The sequence below is a fragment of the Amphichorda felina genome (genome assembly GCF_050947745.1).
Source record: "Amphichorda felina strain 45539 chromosome Unknown scaffold_1, whole genome shotgun sequence".
Classification (NCBI taxonomy): domain Eukaryota; kingdom Fungi; phylum Ascomycota; class Sordariomycetes; order Hypocreales; family Bionectriaceae; genus Amphichorda; species Amphichorda felina.
Window position 1 is genome coordinate 4,188,824 of NW_028145049.1, and position 23,389 is coordinate 4,212,212.

A 23,389-nucleotide genomic window follows, 5' to 3' on the forward strand; every position below is an offset into this window, starting at 1 on the left:
GTGGCGCTTTTCGTGAGAATGTGGTGCGAAATTTCCACTTGCTCTGCAGCGACCTTGACCTGAAGCGAGCGACGTAAGCTGATGATGACATTCGAAGAAGGATTGGCGATTCTCGTTTGGCGATAGGAAAGCACAGCGCACAGGCGAAATAAAGCACTGTATATATTATCGCTAAATGCAGCTGTGTGACGCGTCAAGCACAGCAAAGCTGGGGAAGGTCACGCGTCTGCGCACTGTGAGGCGGGGCATTTGTAGCTTCTGGCTCTGGCATGGACGAGACTTTGCCACGAATTCAACACAACTGGATCACAAAAGTCGGCATCTCGGATCAATTGGTTTCTTTCTCATACACTGAGAATAAGAACAATGGTTTCACATCACACTCTGCGCTCCACCCGGTAGCCATGTCTGGCAACGGTGAAGAAAACAATCTGACTGTCCCGAAGTTCTCGTCCTTCAAGCCCAAGCCCAAAGAGGCTGGCGCTTCCTCAGGCGGCGGCTTAGGGAGAGAAGAAACTTTGGGCGTTCCGAAATTCTCATCTTTTAAACCCAAGGGTGCCGAGGAGCCAGGAGAAAAGAGAAGTCGTGAGAAGAGGGATGAGAACGGCGACGACAGGAAGAGACGCCATCGCTCGGAGAGGGAGCATGAACGCCACTTGAAAAGACGCCGGCATGAGTCTCATCGGCGTGAAAGCGAGCGCCGAAGGTCGAGAAGCCCCCGGGAACGAAACGAGCGGCACGTGGAGCCGCATCCTCGCGGAGACGAGGAGGTCAAGTCCGACCTCTTCTTCTACGACAAGAAAGGAGATCCGCTGATTGTCAAGTACGGCGGAATCGAACGCTCGAAGATCCCAGCGTACTACCGCTATGGAGGGGGGAGGGTTCTGGGCACCACTGGACGTCTCATTATTCACCGAGACGGGGCGAGGGATCAATTTAGCCTTCGAATGCCAGGCGAAGGTTCGGCCCTGTTCAAGGACAAGGACGGTCTGCGAACAAAGAGGTCAAAGCTCAAGCGTCAAGCGGTTAACCTACGTCCACGAAAGAAGGGCGCCGAGGATGAGGACGGCGAGTCCTACTTGGCGCTTGAGAGCTCCAAGAAGGGCGAGTGGTATGATGCCGAGTCCGAATCTTCGGATGGGGAAGAGCTACCAAGCTATCGCTCCATCGAGCTGAAACCAAAGACAGATCCGAATGCTGCTGTTAGCGATTCCAGTGACGGCTCCGAGTCGGATGATGAGGTGCCGGCCCTTGATCAGAGCAACCCGCTCAAGTGGCGTTCAATACAGCTGAGCCGCCAAGTGAAGGAACATCCGGATGACATTGACGCCTGGATAGAGCTTGCAAATCACCAAGAGACTCTTCTGAGGGCCGGCGAGACTCTCGACCACAAGGTTCTCGAAAATGAGGCGCACAGCTATGCCGAGATCAAGGTATCCATGCTCGAGTCCGCCCTATCCAATACCAAGAGTCCGCGGGATCGGAACCGCGTCCTCAACTACCTGATGCGCGAAGGCCTCAAAGTGTGGGATCCCAAGACGGCAGCGAAGAAATGGGCCGAAGTGCGCGAGGATGAGCAGCACAACTTTATCCTTTGGAAGATCCATTTGGACTTTTGCATCTCCAATATTGCTACTTTTCAGTACGACGACGTTAAACAGATGCTCATCACTCGGCTTCACCAAGCGACCTCCCGTCCCCCGTCGGAACACCGGCAGAACGATTGGACTGAAGCTGTTTACGTGTTCCTGAGGGCAACACGGTTCATTCACGATGCTGGCTACAGGGAACTGGCTGTTGCGGCGTGGCAGGCACTTCTAGAGCTTACATTCTTCAAGCCACAGCATGTTGGGAACGGCCAGGAGGCTTTGGATGCATTCCAAGATTTTTGGGAAAGCGAGGTGCCTCGAGTCGGTGAAATCGGCGCTCAGGGTTGGAAGCACTTCGTCGAGTCCAACTCCGACACAGATGTCCCGGAACCTCTCAAGGACACTATTCAAGCAGAGTCCTCAAGGGACTCCTATAAGGCTTGGGCGAACGCCGAACGCCAGCAAGCTGAGAAAGCGCGTCTGCCATCGCGGACATTGGACGAAGGAACAGAAGATGACCCGTTCAGGGTCGTCATGTATTCCGACATTGAGCCGCTGCTCTTTTTCGTACCGAAATCAGCCATGCCGCGTGTTAGTCGACAGCTTCTCGATGCCTTTTTGATCTTCTCGGGGTACCCTCCATACGATTGCCCCGACGAATGGATAGAGGCGGCTTGGCAAGACCAGTTTCTGACCGGAGCAAGAGGCAGCATAGGGGCACAGGGTGCGTGGGAGTTGAAAGAGGATATGACGGGTGAAGTGTCTCGAAAACCACCGGCATTTGCGGTCTCGAACTTGTATGCCAAGTGTACCCCTGAACTCCTCTTCCCGGGAGGGAACTGGTTCCATTTCTTGAACTCTGCAACCTATTCTCAAACGGTTGACTCGAAATGGATCCAGAATGCGACCGGACAGCTCGTTCATGGAGCAGGCGCAGAGGGATTGGCGTCATACTATCTCTCGCTGAGCTCGTTGGATCAGTCGTCGAATGTCAAGAAAGTCGCCAAGGGTCTTTTAAAGAAATATCCAGCAAACACTGGGCTATACAATGCCTATGCTCTGGCTGAGTACACGCAAGGCAACCGAGACGTTTCAAACAAGGTCCTCAGTTCAGCATCTAGCATCTTCAAGGTATGTATAATATTTCAATGGCAGAATCCCTCCCAACCGGTGCTAACTGGATGATACAGGGAGATTCGAATGACCCCAGCCTCTTGTTGTGGAGGACCTGGGCTTGGCTGGAACTCGAAGCTGGCAACAAGTCGCTTGCAGTGAAGCGACTCTGTTCATCTGTGGATGATTTGCTGCGTAATTCTCCTGATGATGGAACCGAAGTTTCAGGACCATACATCCTCGAGGCGCGCCAGGTATTTTCATCACACACTGGGGATAGGCAAACTCGAGCCGAGAGCCTCGCACTTCTTGCGTACCTGACAACGGATGGTTCCACTGAACCCACCTCGGCCGCTCAAGGCAACATCTCTGCTGCGATGGCTAGTATTGATGGATCGAGCTATGCATTAAAGTTCCATGGGGACGAAGGGGCGGCCGCTCATGAGGGCTTACTCCAGTTTGCGGCAAGGCTTCTGTACTTTCATGCGACGCGAGGGTAAGGCTCCTGCTTGTTCATAATTTTTACACGCTAACAAGTTACAGGCCGTTCAGGAGAGCATATATGCGGGAGCAGCTTGTCAAGTTCATCGGGGTTTTCCCTCGCAATACCATATTTCTCTCCCTTCTGGAATGGGCCGACTCGAGCCTTCGAGTGGTGGACGAGACACGTACGCTCCTATATGACAAGGTCCTCGTGCCGGCGCTCGACTGTGTGAGCAGTCGTATCTTCGCCATCGAGCACGAGCTCCACCGCGGCAACGTGAACACAACCAGGGCAGCATTCGAACACGCCGTGAGTAGCGACGTTTGCAAGTCGAGCGTACAAGTGTGGACCTCGTACATCCGGTTCTGCCAGATGCACACGGAACTCCGCTCCAAGACTAAAGAGGTGTTCTACAGGGCATTGAGGCACTGCCCCTGGTCCAAGGACCTCATGATGGAGGCGTTTGGGACGCTGCTTAGAGATATGCAGTCAGAGGAGCTGCGGGCTGTGTACAACACGATGACGTCCAAGGGAATGCGGATCCATACCGACATGGAGGAATTTATGGAGAAACGCCGTGCTGAAAGGGACCACAGGGGCGAACTACGGCGATGAAAGATGCCAAGGCGCTGAAACGGCGCCCAGCATCGGCGATACCTGGTTTCCGGCTCTGGACACATAGTTGGCGATAGCCTAATGACCTAAAACTCCGACGTCACCTGTCATCCCCAGATACTTACTAGTACTACTTACCTATATCCGTACCTAATAAGTGATTCACGGATTCGCATGGAAGTACCACCACACGGCGCGGGATTTTGCCTGTCGCACGTCTGCACGCATGGCCAGGGATGGCGAGCGAGAATCTCACACGGCAATGCACATGGCGCACGGCTGTGAGTGGAGTTAATGAGGTTAAATTGAGCTTGGTTTTGAGGGTACCTATTGAGGGGCGGTGCGGAGAGACGTCAGTATGCAGTAGTGGGGCACCTGGATCAGCGGTGAGGGGCATTTGGGGGCAACCTTCCTAAGCTCCTCCTGGCTCCTGAGTTGAATGAAGAACCCCATACTCCGTGCTAAGGAAGGGTCTAGATCGCCTGGGGCAGCACCTTCCTGAGGGGTCCTCACGGTGCCCAGCATGGAATGGAAGGAAGCAAGAAGGACGTGCCTCCGTTCAGGGCATCAGGGAAGCTTAATCTGGCAGTTTTGGAAACCTATCGATTGGGTTACCACTCTTTCGACAATAAGAAACACTTTGGTACAGGCTGAGAATGGCTTCATGCCGCAGTTTGTGGAGTGGTACCACCGATTGCCGTGCCCACGTTTCATGGCAAGGATGCCTGGTTGTGGTGAAACGAAGCTGTGGACGATGGTAGCAGATCAGGGCTGTGCATTGTGCATGCGCATCATGCATCGTGCAGTGCTGGTATTTCAAGTCCCATTCTCCTCATCCCTCTTCACTTTATTACCTCCACGCCATTTTCCATCCAGTCTGATTCCTCCAGCTGAGGCCATCGAGCAAACCCCAACACCATGGCGGATCTTACCACCCCGCAGCAAGCTGGAGGCGGCGCTGGCGACTCGCAGCGAACAGTCAGAACCGTCGACGAGCACATGCTGCCTCACCTCCGCCGTATCTTTGAGTCCCACGCTGGTTCCGACACGAAATGGGGCAAGGATGAGATCAAGAAATTCGTCCACGATATCCAACGCCATGACGACTGTGCAGACGACCCTACGGGTGGCAGCGGCCTCCTCGCCCACGACGAGCTCGACTTCAACGGCTTCCTCAGCTATATGACCTCCTCGCATAGTACCATCACCAAACACCCCCAGCCCACCGATCTCTCTTGGCCCCTTGCCAGCTACTTCATCAGCTCGAGCCACAACACCTATCTATCCGGCAACCAGCTGTCCAGCGACAGTACCACCGAGGCCTATACCAACGTCCTGGTCAGGGGCTGCCGTTGTGTTGAGGTTGATGTGTGGGATGGCGATGAGTCTGACTCTGATGTGAGCAGCAGTGACGATGAAGGTGTCAAGGCCGCCAAGATTGCTATGGCTGAGCAGAAGAAGAAGAAGAAGAAGGGCCTTGGCAGAATCAATAGCGTTAGGAGCAGGCTACCTGAGTCACTCTCCTCGCGCCTTGACAAGACAAGCCTGGGCAAGAAGCTGGACGAGAGGGAGGCGAAGAAGGGCGCTGCGACCGTCTCCAGCACCGATAAGGACAAGATCGAGGAGCATCACGAAGAGGGCACCCCAGAGGTTGGCCTCGTCGAGCCAAGGGTTCTGCACGGGTACACCCTCACCAAGGAAATTACCTTCCGCGACGTTTGTATCGCGATTGGTGAGAGTGCTTTTGCCGTGACAGACACGCCCCTCATCGTGAGTCTCGAGGTCCACTGCAACCCCTCGCAACAGGCTACCATGGTGCGGATAATGAGGGAAGTTTGGGGCAATTTCCTTATTCCAGAGCCTCAGGAGGAGCCCAAAGCGCTCCCGAGCCCGGCCGAGCTCAAGAACAAGATTCTCATCAAGGTCAAGTATGCGCCACCTGGGTCATCACCCGATGCCTACGAAAGTGGCGAGGACGATAGGGCACCCGTTGGTGCCAAGCCGAAGGCGCCGTCCAAGATCATCCAGGACCTCAGCCGTATGGGATTCTACTGCCGCGGCGTCTCTTTCAAGTCTTTCACCCAGCCTGAGGCTTCTATGCCCACGCATATCTTCTCCCTGTCTGAGAAGAAGTTCCTCGAGTACCACGAGGACAGGAGCTCGGAGCTGTGGGAGCATAATAAGAAGTTCCTTATGAGAGCGTACCCCAAGGGCCTTCGGATTACATCGACCAACCTCAACCCAGCACCATTCTGGGGCTCGGGCACACAGATAGTTGCCCTGAACTGGCAAGAGACCGATGAGGGTATGATGCTGAACGAAGGCATGTTTGCCGGCACAGGTGGCTACGTCCTGAAACCCGAAGGTACGTTAGCCAGCTTCAACATGTATCCAATCTGCGACTGACATTGCCATAGGGTACCGAGTGGATTCAACCAACAGTACCTCCTCTAACAAGACAAAGTGTCAAACCCTCACACTCTCCCTCACGTTCCTCGCCGCACAGTCCATCCCCCTTCCGCTAGATGACAAGTCTGCCAAGGGCTTCGAACCTTATATCAAGGTCGAACTCCACGTCGACGCATCCGACGGCCTGCGTGGTGGGCATATAAACAACGACGGCCACGAGCGGGAGGGCGAATACAAGGCCAAGACACGCACGCACAAGGGTCAAAATATTGATCTTCGGGGGGAAAAGCTTGAGTTCAAAAACATCCCAAGACTGGTGGAGGAGTTGACATTCCTGCGGTTCACCGTCAGGGACGATGAGATTGGACGGGACGACCTGGCAGCGTGGGCATGCGTGCGGCTAGATCGCCTGGGCGAGGGTTACCGCTTCATCCACCTGCAGGATTCAGAGGGGCGATTGACGGAGGGTGCTGTGCTGGTCAAGGTTGAGAAGAAGCTCGTCTAGGGTCTGCCTCCTTCTCTCCCAATACGGCGCAGGAGTCATTCAAAGGAGTGGTTCAGGGACTGATTCACAATTATGCGAGGAGTTGCAGGGTTAACAGTTCAGGAGCACGAGATTGAACCCCACGAGAAAGACCAAAGTATCAATGCGAACTTCAACCGATAATCATACAAGAGAGAGTCCCCTTTTCATACCCATACACACGAGGTCCAGACTTTTCAAGAGAGACATGCAACTTAGAAGTCACCACCACCCTTCCTCTCACGCCTCTCATGTCCATGCTCCTCCAAGTCCTTGCTTCCAAGAATCCCACCCGCTTTTTCAACAAACTTACCAATCTTGCTATCTCCTCCCCTAGTCTGCTGTCCCTGACGCCGTCCCATGCTGGGGTCATCCCGGCTGCCGGACTCCATGCCAGACGAGGTGCCAAGGCCGCCACCGCCAACATCGCCCTCGCTGCGCGAGGTGCGCTGCCTGGTTCCGCCGCTGGCCATACCGCTCTGCTGCTGCTGCTGGCCATAGGTATCGCCTTCGGAACCTAGACCCCCGCCAGTACCGCGCTGAGAGCCCGAGAGGCCCTCGCGCTCACGACGGCCGCCGCCGTACGTCTGGCCAAACGACTCCTCGCCCTCAACGCCCTCGTACTGCCCCCCGATGCCCTCGGAGCTCTTGCTGCCCTCAAACTGCTCCATGCCCTCGGAGCGTCCGGTGCCCTCGGAGCGGCCCATGCCTTCGGAGCGGCCGAGGCCCCCGGAGCTGCGGGTCTGGCGCTGGCTGCCGGTGGTGTACTCTTGCTGGCCGGGCTGGAAGTGTCAAGCCAGATGTGTTACTCCGAGGGACGGAAAAGAAGTGTGTTCAGGGGGGTACGGGAAACGTACCATGTTCTCGCTATACTGGCCCTCCTCACCAGACTAGAAAAGGAGACACGTCAGTTCTGGAAACCCGATGGTGTGGAGGTGAAGGCTCGTACTCTCTCAGTGTATCTCCCAGACATAATTGCTTAGGTTATCTCGGTTGTATTTTTGAATTGGTGGAGGATTTAGCTGGATAGACAAAAGTATGCCGATGGTAAGGGACGATTCAGAGGAGAGAGGGATGGAACTCGTGGTTTATATCCTTAGCTCAGCCTTCAAGCCCCCGAATCCCGCACGTACCTACCATGTACGTAGTGGGATGTCCCCATCAAGGTTTCACCCTCTCAAATGTGCTTGGTGACCATGTGCTGCCGAAATATCCGCCGCGATCATGGAACCAAGACCGGACCTTGCATCAGCACCTCGTGTTTCATGACGTGTCGGGCTTCGAGCACCGTCGTCATCCTCCCAAGTGGTACATGGTAAGCTTCCGACCACTGTCGTGGAGGCGAAGCGAAGGCTCCTTGGAGTGTGTCCCCGCTGACGGGGATTATATTTCATTGCTTCGTGGTGGCGATCCAACTCGAGGCGTTAGCGGTGAAGGTTAATCGAGGGGGCGGGTCACCCCGTGACGGGACACATCAGATACAAAGCGGACTCAACGAGTAAAGAGGGGCATTGTTAATGTTAGGTCATAATGTGTTGGACATGCGGCGAGACCCGGTGGGCCGGTTCTCGTCGGTTTATTCTGGTAGTTTATGGCATAAGATGGTTGTCTATAATACTCCGTGGCGAGCCTTAATTCTCAACCGACGGACGACCCTTGATTCCTCCCGTAGAGAGAGCCTTTGTCACGCTAGGTCTGAACATCAGAGTAAGAAGATGCGATTCTTTTCTCCAGTGGAAATCGCTTTGCTGGTGTGCATTCCATGTGATCCCACTCCATCCACATCCAGGGACTTGCAGTGCCGTTCAAGGACGCCGGCAACGCCATCTATCCCAGGCGAGACCGATGGCGTTGTTAAACGGTTGATCCCTCCAGTGAGGCGTCAACGCAAATTTGAGTGCCAGGCTCAATCTCTCCGTCCTTGCCGTCGAGGAAACAGTTCCAATTCAGGAGCTCGTATTGGGTGATTTCGAACTCGTTCTCGATCTCGGCAAATGTCTGGGGTTCTTGAATTGTATGAATTTTATGACAGCCCCAGGCCCCGCTCGGCGTCGGGCGGGTCTGTTGATAGGAGATTCCAGCCAGTCGCTTGGCCGGGGCTACAACCAGCGCCAACCAGCGAAGCCATGAAGCCCATGGTAGAAAGTACCGAAGGTAGTGATATCATGATAAGAGATCAGGCGCCTTGTTGGGTTAGTTTTCATGATTGCCCGAATGGAAGGGTCGAAATGGGCGAACGGGGGAAATCGTCCTTGATATATACATCGGTCGCCATATATTAATGTCCCGGTGGCTGCGTAAGCAAGGTAAATCATGGCTGGTAGTGCCTTTGTATGTGGTTCATCACAGCCGACTGGAATTCTCTTCACTGACCAGCGCGCCGCTCATCATCGGGGGTCCAGGAGAGCCATTGGGGTGCCCGTGTAGCACCAGATCCTGACCTCCTTTGGTCCCCCACCAGGAAACCCCGATGGCGGCGCGCTCAACGTCCATTTCACCGCTGACGAGAATGTCCAAGAATCTCTTCTTGACACTCTCTCGCAGACTCAAATCCACAATCTCGTTGAGGGCCTGGGCAGCGATGGTCAGCCATTCCTCCACGAGGGGAAGCGGGAGGAATGGCAGTGAGTCAACCAAAGCCATCGCCAGGGCGCTTTGCTCTGAAAGAGATTCCTCCGTCACCTGGCTTGCCGCATCTCGGGACATCATTTCCTGGGGAAGAGGGGCCGTGTTTGCGTTCGCCATGTGCGAGCGGAGCATTTCCAACAAGGTCTCAGATAGGTGAGGTTCCATAGCGGCAATTGGGAAAGGTGGCGACACGACCTGCATGACAGTTTTGAAGGCCACTCGGAACTGACGCGGAGATATGTGGAAAGGGAATGATTGAAACAGTTTGACAATGTAGAAGGGTGCCATGCGGATGGTCAGAGCACTGTGCTGGGGGCAGGACAGAACTGATAACACTGAGCTGTGCGCCGATTCGAAGAGCTCAACCATGGATGGGGTCATCGGACCTTCGTGGGATAGGTATGCTAGGGCTGGCTTAATGATAACTTCGTCGCATGCATCCGTGGATAGTGCCAGAGGTAAGTGCTCTGCGAGGTTGAGATAGAACAGATCCAGCGCTCTCTGGGCATGGCGAATAGGCAGTACAGCTGGGTCGCTGGGTCGGGTTTCCTGCAGGAACCTTTCAGAAGCCGCAGCATTCCGAGAAATGACATCGATGGATGTCATGTACGTGAATGTGTAGACCTCGAAGGCGCTGTTCCCATCTCGAGACGAGACGAAGTAGAGGTTCCTCAGAATATGCAAGGACTTGGCAGCAATGGCTGGCGCGGCCTGGTCGTTGACCATGTTGGGGTCTAGTAAACTGCGAGAGACCATGGGCTGCAGAATGGCAACAACTCCGAACAACAGCTTCTTGAAGAGCTGCCAGAGGGCGGGCCACGTCTGCTGGAGCGTCTCCGGGCTGAGTCGAGACCCCTCCATGGCAGGGTCAATGTCGCTGAAAGCCATACGTTGCCACGCATTCAGAAAGTTCCTGCTAAAAAGCAGCAATGACTCTTGCGCCTGGAGCACGACCCGAGTATCTGCTGCGTGCTGGGCCGCAAAACCAGCCAGTTTAGACAGCGGCCCCAGGTTGCCCATCAATGGGCGCTGGTCCATGTCTCGAATCATGTGAAACGATGGCGAGCTGGCGGGCCAGCTGAGAATGTTACCAGGGGATTCGACAGTCTCACGGCTGATAGCCTCGAGAAATTGGGCATCGCGAAAGCCCTCCTCGCCGGTAATGGCCCAAATGGTAATGGGCAGCAGGGCGTCGCAGTTGATCTGGGATCTATGGAAATCGGAAAGGAGCGGGAACGCAAAGTTGAGTGCCATGACTATCGATGCGCCAGCCAACGGCCCGTCTTCCATGTGGCTGTCGAGGGCAAGATTCGCGGCTGTGACGACGGCGCCCTCGAGTGTGTTTCGTAGCGATCTGGAGAGAGCCCGCTTATCGTTGCCCTCCATGCCCATCAGGACGCCAGTGAGAACCAGCAGATGCTGCCATCTACGCGACCTGTCGTCGGCACCCTTAACAACGGCACGGGTCCACTCATCGCTTCGCAGGCCGCCTCCTTCTCGCGGCGCGTTGGCGGCGACTGGCTCAATGCCTTGCTCGTGCTCATGCACCCGCGTGGCAGCGGAGTTATATATGCTGATGATGCGAATGGCTGTGCGCAAGCCATCTGGTTGATGCCATACCGCCCGCGCTGTCAGGAGCTGCGATGTCAGGACGCCGAGGTTGAGCGGGTTGGACAGCTGGGTCAGGAGATGGGTGGTGGTGCCGATAATCTGGTTCGTCTTGGGGGCATCGTGGGTATCCTGGTAATACTGCAGGACAGTATTCAACAGCCTGTCGGCAGGCATCGTGGCTGTGCACTATGTGTTCTCTGTGAGAGTTGGGCGAGTGAAGGACGAAGAAGCGCGTGGTCGTCGGGCGGGAATGGCGTCGAGTGCCTTCCCCGGCTGTTGATTTATCTCCCCGGGTTGTTCTTGCCGAGGCTCAGCATGACGTCCCCCAGATTGCTACGGCAGGTGCACTGGAGCAGTGGAGTCCTGGACCACTGGTGCAGCTCTGCTTAGGTAGGTACCTTGTACTACTAGCCTCTGGCGCAGCTCTGGTGGATCCCCCGATTCCACCCCCCGTCACCTTACAATCGACCTGCGAGGCTGCAACGTCACGACACCCAGACGCGAGCACGCGACAGCTCAGAGGCTCGCCGCCTCTCCGTGAGGACGCGGTAAGATAGATGCGCCGGTATTATTAACATGATTGGAGACTGACAGGACACCCAATCCAGATGCCGTATCCCGACCGGCCTCCCCCGGGCTACCACACTCCCCCGTTCCCGTCCCTCAATGTCCAGACCGTCTACGATACATCCGAGGACCGCCACTTTACGCTCTTCTATATTGCGGATGTCTGGCGCTTTACCGTCATCTGGACACTTATTGCCTACGCCCTGTTCCACTTCGCCGCCGTCATCATCGCCTTTTTCGCCCATGGCTGGAGGACATCCTCATGGAAATATTTCTGGGCGGTGCCGGTCGTCTACCTCGTCATAGCAGGGCTTGAGGCTGTTCTAGCTGGAAGCATTGTCGGAGTTGTGTAGGTTGTTTTCCCTTACCATGAGAGAAGCGTGGAACGCTGACCGGATACTAGACTTGGCGCGGTTTATAACGCGGGATACTACGAGATGAACACGTGGATACCTTGCACCTGGGCGTTCATCTGCGTGCTCATCCTCGTAATCTCCTCGTTTTCGATCCAAGGCGGTCTGTGAAAGAGATGGAGACATAAAAACAAAAGGCGAACGCCCAGCTCTGGTCTGCAAGAATCTGCGTGCAGGCCCGGCGCGGCGACCAGGAGCCAAGAGCTGTCGTTCAACGACGTTGCGTAGACGCGTACGCTCGCACCCATTGCGCACATGCACACTCCAGATAAACGGCCAGTAAAATTTATCCCCGGCAGTGTCCGAGACTCAACGCTGATGCGTGGGCACGGTTGTTGGAACTCATAGGAGCATTGAGAGGCGCCTCGCTGGATAAGCTAGAGCAGCCGCTCACCAACAGCTACTTGGCTAATGCCCTGAAATATGGGAAGTCTTACGGCAAATACCCAACTATTAACAAGAACAAGACGGGGTTGCATGCTTCGAATATGTTGAAATGGACATGGCTTTCGAGAACGACCAGACATGCGAATAACACAAAACGAATGACTCAATATTAGACAAACAAACATAATGTAATTTTAATCCAAGTTCAATCTATGAATCTACGTTCCCCCTTGAACCCAAAGTTGTGAGAGCACCCTTGCCATTCTCAAGACACTCGAATGTACTATTATTATATTATGTGCACAAAGGTGGCTGCAAGCTATGGTGGGGCACCAACCGTTTCATCCCGAGGACCCTGACAAAAAGTGGCAGCCGCATCTCACCACCTCATCTGTCTCCTTCGTATTGTTCCCTTCTAACAATCGACAGAACGCGTCGCTATGCTGGTAAAGTTGTCCGCCGGTTTGGTTTCATAATTCTTGCTTTGAAATTGTGCATCGAGCTCTTCCATTGCGCGAATAGCGTTTCTGGTGCAAACTTGACGCAAACTAGACGTTTCATTCTGGTATCTTCACACGACTCTCATCACACCTGTCGCAGAGACCATCTACCTTTCTCACACGTCTCTCTTCTTCAGATACAACGAAAAAATGGATAGACAAAGTTCTTCTGCGCCCACGGCGCGCTTCAGCGGCACCAGATCATCCTCCAGCAGATCATCCTCCAGCTCTCCTCCGCCGCCTCCGGCATATCCGGCGGCCTCCCTCGAGGTCCTCAAGCCCTACTTCGCTGGTCAGCCCAAGTCGCTCTCAGGCATCGCCCTGCGCGCGTTCTGCTTGGGTGCCACCCTCTCAGCGAGCCTCATCCTCACCGTGGCGCTCCTCCTCCGGGGCGGCGACACGCCCCTCTGGCGCCCGTCCTTCTTCCTGGTCGCCCTGTCCGTTTTCCACTTCCTCGAGTTCTGGACCACCGCCCACCGCAACACCCTCGTCGCCAGCATCGACAGCTTCCTCCTCACCGCCAACTGGCCCTCCTACGCCGTCGCCCACACCTCCGCCCTGCTCGAGTGCCTCGTCGTCGGCGTCTTCTTCCCCGACAGGAGCTGGGCGCCCCGCGGCCTGGCGCCTCTGATGGTCGCCGCGGGCCTGACCATGGTCGTCGTCGGCCAGGTCGTCCGCTCCGTGGCCATGCTGCAGGCCGGCGCGAGCTTCAACCACCACGTACAGACCCGCAAGGCCGACTCGCACTACCTCGTCACGTCGGGCGTGTACGCCGTCCTACGCCACCCGAGCTACTTTGGCTTCTTCTACTGGGGGCTGGGAACGCAGCTTGTTATGGGCAATGTTTTCTGCTTTGTGGCGTACGCTGTCGTGCTGTGGACTTTCTTCAACGATCGCATCGCGAGAGAGGAGGTCAAGCTGGTGGAGTTCTTCGGGGGTGAGTATCAGATGTACCGGGAGAGGGTCGGGACCATGATTCCTTTTATCCAGTGAGGCACGCATAATGCATTGCCTAGATATCTTTCAATAGCAGCAATGTTTAATACTCTGTAGAAACGCACAATAATGACTAGGTTCAAGTGAAAGACACAAGGCATGTTGCTGCTTCATTATGGGCCCGCCATTATCAAGTCCGCATATCAGCCCAGACTACCCAACGCTATACGTATTCCAATAACTCCGCATGCTTTGAAAGAAAGCTTTCCCAAAACGCTCGCGATTTCACTTGGTCGGCATTGCTTTGCTAACGCTGCCGTACTTGGCCTGCCATGCATAAAAGTACATGAGGGCGGCGAACGGCTGGCCGAATATGGTGAAGGAGACCCAGAAGATGATGTTGCCAATCATCTTGCCGCCCTGGCCCATCTTCATCTTCTCCAACGGCGCCGTGATGGCAATGAGCGGCAGCTGAAGAAACATCCCCAGGAAAGCAACGCCTGAACTCTTCGTTAGCGGCCGTTCTGGGTCTGGGTATGGGAAGAGCTAGAGAGGAGCGACAAACCTATAATGTTGTGGGTCGGCACGCCGACGAGTATCTCGTGCAGGACCGCAGACAGGAAGAAGACGGTAAAACTCGCCGCTGACTGGCTCCACCCGCGGCCGACCATGGGCATGTATATGTGGCGCTTGAAGTAGGTGTAGACGGGCCTATTCCAGGTCCGCCAGTACGCGCCGAGGCTCTCGCTGTTCCACCAGTCGTCGTAGAAGGACCTGTCTCCGAAGCGCAAGACCTCGGCGAGGGCGTTGAGGAAGGACTGGAAGAGCGCAAAGAAGCCGGCCAGCCAGATGACGAGGGAGATGGTCGAGAGCTTCATCAGCCGCTCCAGGATAGAGGGGATATCCAAGGAGGCAATCTTGTCGATCGAGTTGATGAGGACGGGGGTCGCGTATTGGGCCGTGGCGACCCAGATAAAGACACTGAGGCAAAAGACCTCGGCGAGGCGCTTGAATACGAAGAGCCAGCGAATCTTGTCGGTCCGGGGGTAGACGGGCTGGTAGACGAGGGTCGGCGCCCACCAAAAGTAGATCAGGTTGCTGATGGTTATATTCTTGGGGTACGGGCACTTGGAATACAGCTCTGGCACATCCTCGCCCTTGACAGGGTGGAGGTAGGCATGGCGGAGGTCCCTGTTGGTGAATGCGTACGACGCCGTCTTGAGCCACACGATGACGGCGTGCAGCTCGGTCAAGGTGCCGATAAGCGGATGGAAGATGTGGAAGTAGACGACGAATGTGGTAATGGCCAGTCCCAGGGTGATGTTGATGCCGTGGGCCCAGGCAACGAGGATCCAAGTATTATAAAACTTCTTCCTATCCTCCTCGGAGGGCCCGGTCTGGCCATCCTTGATGCGTTTCCGGGATCCCAGGGCCTGCTTGGCGGCTGCCAGCTCAATCAAGTAGGCGGCGAGAAGGTGGCATGGAATGAGGAAGTAGAGAAGGACGCCGGTAAGTATATCCTGGCGACGGTAATCGTGGCATCTTATGCAGATCAAGACTCCATACTACTGGATGTTAGCCGGGGTTCCCGAGGGGCCTGATCAACTCAATGGGTCCAGCGACGAGCCTTTTGGATGTTTTCAATCATGAGTCTCAGGTTTCCCACCACTGCGCGAATGTCAGCACAGTCCATCATACTACCAGCATGCATAGGAGCAGCACTGAAGCGGCGCCTCTACATACCGAGAACAATCACCATGAGGTTGCGGAAGCCGAGAAAGCTGGGTGAGGCCTGAGAATCGTGACTGAGGCACGACGGCCGCGTCTGAAAATGAACAGCGGCAACATGTCGATATTTTCTTTGAGGCGTCCTGCGCAGCTTCTCTGAGGTGGTAGCTTTGGGTAGCTTGACATCAGTCACGGTAGCATCTGTGCGATTCCGGCGATTGACGGGGCCATTGGCCGCCTCGACGCTCGTGGCCGTTGTCGCCTTCATTCTCAGCGTCTCTTTGGAATTGTAGGAGGGTGAGATGAGGGGAGGCGAGGCTGGCTGAGGAGCCGATGACGACGATGGCGATAGCGTTTTGAGTTCAGCAAGGCCAGGTACAAGTTGGAGGGAGGCAGCGGGGCATTTCCTGAAATATATCCGCAAGTCCGTAGCCACCCGGATCAAAACAATTGACAGTTTTAACTACCCCTGCTGCGAGATAGGATGAGTAATATTTAAACCAAAAGACGGCGCGCCGGGAATATAATGAAAGGCGAAGAAAGAGAAAAAAAATATCGTCTCGGCCTCCGAGCCTTCCATCTTAGCGACGAGCGTTATTAGCTGCGTCACCTTCGCCGGGGTCTTGCCCCTCCCCCCTGGTCTGGTATCTCTTGGGATCTGCGTAAACTGCACAAAGTTCGGCGGAAATCAACGGAGATCCCGAAGGACCAGTGAGCAATTCTGCGCGTTGGCTGCGCTGCATCCACTTCTGAGGCTCAGCCCAGGGTCTTGACGCCAATGTCGCTCAGTTGCTCAGAGGCGGTGCTGCTCAAGCATGTGAAAGTCCATAATGGGGCTCCCAAATTGCCATGTTCGGGTTCCAGAGGCATCCTGGGTTCCAGATAGGCATCCTAGGCTGATCGCGAGTCGCATATGAGCGGCTTCGCCCGTGCTCGCGAGTGTTTGGATCACGAAACTGCGTACCGATTGCCGACGGAATGGTTGCAGCCTTCAGTTGCTTCAGTTGCACGAATGTTCGTTCAATGTACGTCACACCCTGCAGATTGGGATGCACAACGACCCAGAGGAGGACTGTGCTGACTAAGGTACATGGGTAACTCAATTGCAATAATGTGCCACGTGACTACGTTCTCGAATTCGCGGCAGAACGCCGCTTAACCAAACCTGCCTACCTAATTCAAGTGAAGCTCTCACCTCATTGTCGCGACTGCATACCACGGTTCAACTATCAACAACCCCCATAGGCATCCTTAATTTGCGCTTTTGAGGGATCGAAAAGCTACGAGACGAAACCGTCGATCCAAGAGGCTTTTTGACGCGTCCGAGTCAACCCTCGCACCAATTTTCACCGATATCCTCATCACCCTGTCGCCAGTTTGCCAACACGTGCCCGCGCATGGTCGAGCTCCCGCGCGCAGCCTCTCACTATGGCCTACGAGCCTCGCGGTGATCAGCATGGGGATCGGGGAGGAGCCCCAGGTCAGGATGGGTCTTTCAGAGTTCGGGGTCGCCGTAAGTCTTTTTGAATCTTGCTTTGGTTGTTTCCATTGGAGGTTTCATCGGTATGCTCCCTCGCTATATGGCGGCACCCGAGTTGCCACGTGGGGTTCACGAAAGCAAACTCATAGGTCTCGGTCTGGTGCTTCGTGCTATTGATCATGTGCAATCTGGTGCCTGGTGCTGCGGGATTGCCCTGAGGCAGATGTACCGGTAGATCATGTCATATGACTGCTGTCTTTGGAAACCATCAACCATTGATACCTTGCTGAGCATCACCACGGAAGCCATAGGTTGAAACTTGGCCAAAAACTTGATGTTTTCAATTGAATTCTTTGTTATGCATGTATCCTATGTCTATTGACTGATAATCGGGCATCGTTCTTGTCCGCGAACCCACGCTGACAGCTTGAAAAGGACCCGTAACAGATTTTAGTGCAACTGTCACGCATTGGCTTCGAAACCGGGCGCCAGCCTACAAGGGCTCATACACAGGAGAGGCCGAGCGCCCCAGTGCGAGCTATATTGTTGATGTGAGCGTCCCCTGCTGACCCGTCTCGTGTTCGTTGGAGACCTAATGCGTCCCAGATGGTTCCGCCAGTCGGTCGGCCAGCCCAAGCAGCAGACTCCATACCCATAAAGCACCTGCACTCGTCGCTGAACAAGATCAAGCACCCGATAAACGTCGTTCGATGGACTCCGCAAGGGCGCAGGCTGCTAACTGCCTCCACGAGTGGCGAGTTCACCCTGTGGAACGGAACAGGCTTCAACTTTGAGACAATAATGCAGGCCCATGACGCCGCCATTCGAGCACTGGAGTACTCCCATAGCGATGAGTGGCTCATCTCTGGAGACCATGATGGTGTTGTCAAGTACTGGCTGCCGAATTTCAACAATGTCGAAAACATCAACGCCCACTCTGACCCCATCCGCGACCTAGCCTTCAGCCCCCAAGATAACAAGTTTGTCACGGCCTCGGACGACTCCACTTTGAAAGTGTTCGACTTTGCTGGAGGCGTCATGGAGTCGAAGCTTGAAGGCCACGGATGGGATGCCAAGACTGTAGATTGGCATAATCGCCTGGGACTCATTGTGTCGGGGTCCAAGGACCACCTTGTCAAGCTTTGGGACCCCCGGCAGAGGAACTGCCTCACGACGCTACACGGTCACAAGAGCACTGTCACAAAGGTCTTGTTCGAGAGAGTTCTCGGCAACTGCTTGGCGACTTCGGCTCGAGATCAGACCGCGAGGGTGTTCGACCTGAGAGTCATGCGTGACATTTGCCTGCTCAAGGGCCACGAGAAGGATATCTCGACACTGACCTGGCATCCCATTCACCCCAATCTCCTCACCACAGGGAGCTTGGACGGCTCCATATTCCACTACATGCTCGACACTCCAAACCCTCCACCGGGCCAACCTCTCACCCTCGCTCCCTGGGACAGCCCTGACCCCAAGTCGACGGCCCCGCAGTCCATCTGGCCGATGCACAAGGTCCCATACGCCCACGACTATGCCGTGTGGACTCTCGACTGGCATCCAATGGGCCACATCATGGCCTCGGGGTCCAATGATCGTATAACAAGATTCTGGACCAGAGCCCGCCCAGGCGATACGGACGTCTACCAGGACCGTTATCACATCGGCGAGGCCGCGGCCGAGGCTCAGGGAACCTGGGATCGCAGAGGCAACCGCCGTCAACGACAGGAGGAAGAGCAGCAGGAGATGGAGGACGAGGCCGATGCCCTGGTGGACCAGGATGCCCGTCCTGCCGCCCCCGGCGTACCGGGCATCCCCGGCCTGCCCCCTGGCCTCTCCCTCCCCGGACTGGGCAACGCCGCCCCACCTCCGCCAGGCATTCCCGGTGTCGGCTCCGGCCCGGGAGCTGTCCCTCCTCCCCCGCCGATCCCCCCGCCAGGCCTCAACGGCGCAGCCCTTCCCCCCTTGCCGGGTCTAGACCCTAACAACCCCCCCGACCCGGCCAAGCTCTTCGAGATGATGAGGAACGCCGGCGTCCCACTCCCACCGCCCGGGTTCATCCCACCCCCGGGTAGCAATGTGCCACCGCCAGGCAACTTCCCGGTCCCGCCTCCCCCTCCCCCTCCCGGGGCCCCTGGGTTGGATGCCGCCGCGGAGTCTGCCAGGCGCAGGGCCCCGCTACCTAGTCAGGAGGACAGCCTGCGTCACGAGCAGAAACATGGGCGATACACACGAGCCAGGTAGATGCGCGCTCGTACCAGTTGTTCCCGTGTTGGCTTCCCCAGGAAGAGGCCCTGGCTCCGGCGGCATGGGAAACGCGGAGTAGAGACGTCATAAAATTACACACTACATTGTATTATACGAGAGACTTGTCTCTCGGCGTTAGCGAGGGTTGGAGCACTTTCGATATACCTTTTCAAACAAGTACTACTACGGAGTAATGTGGTCAAAAATCCAATTGTATTCGTCGCGGCTATGCCAGTGTGTACCTGTGATGTGTATCCCCAAACTCACACCCAGCTCCACCTATATGCAAACGGTGCTCGACAAGAGCGAGCGGGTCTATGTATACGGGAAAAAAAAGGGGGGATAGATCCAACAGATAAATTCTCTAACCCTGACAACCCAGTCGGGGAAAAAAAGATTAATAGAAAATCAAGATTGCATGATGTTACAGTTCCCCTTGGCCCCTTCGCGCTCACGGACGCGGCGGCGGGATGGCCTTCTTATCGCCGCCCTTAGCAAAGGCCTTCTGGCGGTCTGCATAGTCGCGGATGACGAGCGCACAGGTGGTGTCGGCGCACAGCCTCCTCCTGCGCTGGGGCGCCAGCTTGGTGGCGAACTCGAGGCCGCTGGCGCGCTCGACGGCCTCGACGGGGACCTCGAAGTCGGTGATGGGCTTGTCGTTGGAGATGGGGGCGTTGGGCAGGACGAAGGCGCCCAGGGCAACGGTGCCGCCCGCGCGGCCGTCCTCGGCGAAGATGACCTTGTAGAAGTGCGTGGGGACGGCGACGGAGGGCGGGCTGCCGATCATCTCGTACTTGACGTACCACTTGTTGTCGGCCGGGTCCTTGCGCGGGAGGTAGAGCGGGCCGGTGACGATGCGGACGGAGGGGTAGCGGACGGTCAGGCGGCGGCAGAAGTCCTCAAAGTGGGCCCAGTAGTCGCGGTTGAAGCCCTCGCCGACCTGGGGGCACATGTTGGAGAGGTAGAAGGTCTCGTCCATGGACTTCTGGGACCACTTTGCGTCGGCGGCGGGCACCTGGTGGCCGCGGTCGTAGCCGCTACGGAAGTAGTCCTTGAGCAGGGCGCGGAACTTGGCGGGGACGGCGTCGTCCTCGAGGAACGAGCTGTGCTTGCGGTCGCCCTCGCGCATGGCCAGCGAGGCCGGGGTGATGTGCTCGACGACCCACTGTGGGTTGCGCAGGCGGCGGTCGTAGCTCGAGATGAGGGCGCTGCGGTTGGCAATGTCGGAGATGGGGCCAGGGAAGCCATACTCGAAGAGGCCAGCTGGGTTAACGGGGGCAGCGACGGCGGGAGAGGCGGTGGGAGGCGAGAAGACCTGGGTGGGAGGGATGGCGGCGGGAGGAGAGGGAACGGCGGTCGTGGTGGTGGTTGTGGTGGTGGACGTGGTCGCGACTTGGGTGCCAGCGGGCTTGCTAGAGTCGCCGCGCAGAGAATACATGGCTGCAGTGAGAGCAGCGCCGCCTCCTGCGCTGAGAGCGGCAATCATGGCAACGGACTTGGACATGGTAACGGAGGCTCGCGGGCGGCTGGGATCGTTGGATATTTATATCGAGTTCCACGGAGGACGAGAAGGACGAGGAGGAGTTCGCGCGTGTGTCAGGCGAGGGATGGTAATGACCGTGCCTGGGCGTCGAGCTCACGCGTTGCTCAGCCTCTCATGTGGTAGGGTGGTAGCCGACGTGATGTGGTGTGGTGATGCGTGTCTCGGTCTCGCTCGAAATTTGTTGGCGTTGGACCCTGGAAGAATACCCTGGAGCCCTTGGCGGGGCCGCCACTAACACTACTCACGCCGCGTTGGGGTTAGGATCCATACAGGAATAATGATACTACTAATATCCGTACTGAGGTGATAATCATTACTCAGGGAGTATTATGATTATCTTATGGCCAAATAGAGATACTCTCGTCTATTTCATTTCCAAAGTCTCTCTGCTAAAGAGGAATGCGGTTAAACGGTAAAAGCAACTCCATGTTCCGAGGTACTAGCATCAATATCATACTCGTAGATTCCCATATATATAGTCCGAGCTACTGCATATAGTATATATACTGTACATATACTTGCATTATAACCCAAACGATTCTCATCCTCTATCGCCTTCCCCTAATTAGTACTTGAATCCTCCCCCTCTGATGCTGAAGAAGCCATCCGGATCAATCTTCTTCTGCAGCGCCTTGAACTTTGCGTAGTCCTTGTACATGCCTGTCACGTTCTGGTCTCCAGCCGCATCGTTCATGAGATACGGGAGGTACAGGTCCTTGTGCTGGCCTTTGGTCCACTCCGGGACCTTGATCTCCAGCCATTTTGTGAGGGCGTCCGAGATTTCGGTCAGCACCTCATCGTCGCCCTTGACCGCCCAGGAGCACTGAATCTCGAGCAGAATGCGGTCCGGATCGTCGCCAGAGATTCCCAGGGCGTTGCCGCCGCTCTCCTGGCTGATCTTTCCGATGATGGAGGGGAAGGGCTGGAAGTCGACCGAGCATTGCGACGTCAGATGCAGAGGGTTGTTTATGTAGCTCTCCAGGAGGTCCGTGAACTTGCCCGAGATCTCGCTGTACATGTGAGGTGCGTCGGTAACGTACGGTATGGTAAAAGTCTGAAAGTGCCAATGTCAGTATCGAACTGTTTGAGGCATTTCCCCTGTCAGGCAGGCTAGGTAGGGTTGAGACTTGGCTTACTCTGAACGAGATTCGAGCGTTGAGCAGGGAAGCACTCTCGCCATTTGATTTGAGCTATAGTTTCCACCAAATCAGCATCCGCGGGACTGTATCAATCGCGGAGGGGTGGGTGAAACGTACCAGTTCAGAATAAGCCTGAGTCTTGGTCGTATCGATAGTAGAGTCGATGTCTAGGAACTTGGCGAATGCGCCGCTGGTGGGAGGCTCGGGCCCATCGTAGAAGTAAAAGATGAGGAAGAGCTTTAACTCTCCAATAGCGATCAAATCGGTAAAGATAATAGCCTGCTTAGGATCGTTGGCATTATCGACGACGAATTCATGTAGCGCGGCGTAAAGCTCGTCAGCCTTCCCTGCACCATACATTCTGAAGCCGCCCCAGACTTGGCCGATGGGATGGGTCTTGACGGTAAACTGGGTGACAATTCCTTTGTTGGGCCTGTGAGCTTCGCTTCCTGTGTTCGGAGAGGGAAAGGGGTTGCCTACCGAACTGGCTGCCGCTACCTCGCATGGCCACGGCCAACTCGGGTTCCTTCTCAGCGTCGACGTAGACAATCTCTCCGGCGGAGTTGACTGTCTCCCAGCCGACGATGCTCTAATTATAACGGTCAGAAATAGTGGCCAGGTCCATCAATCTACCAAGTACTCACGTCTGCGGCTAGGCCGTACTGGCTCGAGAGGAAGGAGATGCCGCCCTGCAAGAGATATCCACCAACGCCAACAAGGCCTTTGACCCCAGAAACTGTCAGCCCATGAATCCACCCCAACTGACTTCGAACCGGGGAGACTCACCTAGGCGACCTCCGACAATGGCCACACCCTGGGGATCAAGCGCGCCGATGACATCGTTCCACTCGCCGCCGGGCTTCACATAGGCGACGCCCTTATCTTCGTCATACGTTGTTCCCTTAAGGTCCTTCATAGAGATGAGGACGCCATCCGCGACGCTCGCGTGTCCGGGGTTGGGGTCGTGGCCACCGCTCTTGACAGCGAACTCGACGTCCGGGTAGTCGTTGAGGACCCTGACGGTGGCGGCGACTTCCTCGGCAGACTTGGGCAGCACGAGGCACGCAGGCTTGAGGTCCCTTGGGACTTGCGACCAGTAGGACAATACCTCGGAGGTGTAATCCAGGCTGAGCCTGTAGGATACGGCCCCGGGGACAGCGAGCTCGATCTTTTCGCATGCTTTTTGGGTCGCCGCACTGGGGGCAGCAGAGGAGCCAGCGATGAGGGCCATAGCCCAAACCACAATGGTGGTCCCTAAACTCTTGAGAAGCATTGTCGGGGATGGTTTAGAATGCAAATCGGAGCGACAACTAGATCACATATCCCCAATCGTACGCGGCGTCCCCATGGCCAGCCTTTTGTATCTATACGGAACTTACGGAGTTCTCCATATAGCCCATAAGGGGATCCCAATATGTCAATCACACCAACGTCGCAATGCCACCTACAGGAACCCATGGTAGCATGGCAGCATGGCGGC

General features: G+C 55.9%; 10 protein-coding genes across 10 annotated transcripts; 5 read left to right on the forward strand and 5 right to left on the reverse strand.

Moving 5' to 3' along the window:
• Nucleotides 1-404: 404 nt before the first annotated feature.
• ACO1O0_001373 (NRDE-2, necessary for RNA interference-domain-containing protein) lies at nucleotides 405-3,801 on the forward strand (the record flags this gene model as incomplete). The annotated part of the gene is made up of 3 exons (XM_083190860.1): nucleotides 405-2,720; nucleotides 2,780-3,198; nucleotides 3,246-3,801. 3 exons carry the CDS (start codon nucleotides 405-407, stop codon nucleotides 3,799-3,801), a joined length of 3,291 nt encoding a protein of 1,096 aa, XP_083054719.1.
• A 918-nt stretch (nucleotides 3,802-4,719) lies between these two features.
• ACO1O0_001374 (PLC-like phosphodiesterase) lies at nucleotides 4,720-6,715 on the forward strand (the record flags this gene model as incomplete). Its single annotated transcript, XM_083190861.1, has 2 exons — nucleotides 4,720-6,166; nucleotides 6,219-6,715. 2 exons carry the CDS (start codon nucleotides 4,720-4,722, stop codon nucleotides 6,713-6,715), a joined length of 1,944 nt encoding a protein of 647 aa, XP_083054720.1.
• Nucleotides 6,716-6,948: 233 nt separating this feature from the next.
• On the reverse strand, nucleotides 6,949-7,706 carry ACO1O0_001375 (uncharacterized protein; the record flags this gene model as incomplete). The annotated part of the gene is made up of 3 exons (XM_083190862.1): nucleotides 6,949-7,515; nucleotides 7,591-7,623; nucleotides 7,683-7,706. 3 exons carry the CDS (start codon nucleotides 7,704-7,706, stop codon nucleotides 6,949-6,951), a joined length of 624 nt encoding a protein of 207 aa, XP_083054721.1.
• Nucleotides 7,707-9,076: 1,370 nt separating this feature from the next.
• Nucleotides 9,077-11,146, reverse strand: ACO1O0_001376 (uncharacterized protein; the record flags this gene model as incomplete). Its single annotated transcript, XM_083190863.1, has 1 exon — nucleotides 9,077-11,146. The coding sequence occupies one exon, from the start codon at nucleotides 11,144-11,146 to the stop codon at nucleotides 9,077-9,079; it is 2,070 nt and encodes a 689-aa protein (XP_083054722.1).
• Nucleotides 11,147-11,580: 434 nt separating this feature from the next.
• Nucleotides 11,581-11,892, forward strand: ACO1O0_001377 (uncharacterized protein; the record flags this gene model as incomplete). The annotated part of the gene is made up of 1 exon (XM_083190864.1): nucleotides 11,581-11,892. One exon carries the CDS (start codon nucleotides 11,581-11,583, stop codon nucleotides 11,890-11,892), a length of 312 nt encoding a protein of 103 aa, XP_083054723.1.
• A 1,097-nt stretch (nucleotides 11,893-12,989) lies between these two features.
• STE14 (protein-S-isoprenylcysteine carboxyl O-methyltransferase) lies at nucleotides 12,990-13,832 on the forward strand (the record flags this gene model as incomplete). Its single annotated transcript, XM_083190865.1, has 1 exon — nucleotides 12,990-13,832. One exon carries the CDS (start codon nucleotides 12,990-12,992, stop codon nucleotides 13,830-13,832), a length of 843 nt encoding a protein of 280 aa, XP_083054724.1.
• Nucleotides 13,833-14,060: 228 nt separating this feature from the next.
• ACO1O0_001379 (MBOAT, membrane-bound O-acyltransferase family-domain-containing protein) lies at nucleotides 14,061-15,771 on the reverse strand (the record flags this gene model as incomplete). The annotated part of the gene is made up of 3 exons (XM_083190866.1): nucleotides 14,061-14,275; nucleotides 14,341-15,333; nucleotides 15,519-15,771. The coding sequence occupies 3 exons, from the start codon at nucleotides 15,769-15,771 to the stop codon at nucleotides 14,061-14,063; spliced, it is 1,461 nt and encodes a 486-aa protein (XP_083054725.1).
• Nucleotides 15,772-17,341: 1,570 nt separating this feature from the next.
• Nucleotides 17,342-19,224, forward strand: PFS2 (WD40-repeat-containing domain protein; the record flags this gene model as incomplete). The annotated part of the gene is made up of 2 exons (XM_083190867.1): nucleotides 17,342-17,347; nucleotides 17,590-19,224. 2 exons carry the CDS (start codon nucleotides 17,342-17,344, stop codon nucleotides 19,222-19,224), a joined length of 1,641 nt encoding a protein of 546 aa, XP_083054726.1.
• Nucleotides 19,225-19,678: 454 nt separating this feature from the next.
• NUC1 (ribonuclease) lies at nucleotides 19,679-20,731 on the reverse strand (the record flags this gene model as incomplete). Its single annotated transcript, XM_083190868.1, has 1 exon — nucleotides 19,679-20,731. The coding sequence occupies one exon, from the start codon at nucleotides 20,729-20,731 to the stop codon at nucleotides 19,679-19,681; it is 1,053 nt and encodes a 350-aa protein (XP_083054727.1).
• A 604-nt stretch (nucleotides 20,732-21,335) lies between these two features.
• Nucleotides 21,336-23,182, reverse strand: ACO1O0_001382 (FAD-binding oxidoreductase; the record flags this gene model as incomplete). Its single annotated transcript, XM_083190869.1, has 5 exons — nucleotides 21,336-21,824; nucleotides 22,027-22,358; nucleotides 22,390-22,498; nucleotides 22,554-22,645; nucleotides 22,696-23,182. 5 exons carry the CDS (start codon nucleotides 23,180-23,182, stop codon nucleotides 21,336-21,338), a joined length of 1,509 nt encoding a protein of 502 aa, XP_083054728.1.
• Nucleotides 23,183-23,389: the final 207 nt, after the last annotated feature.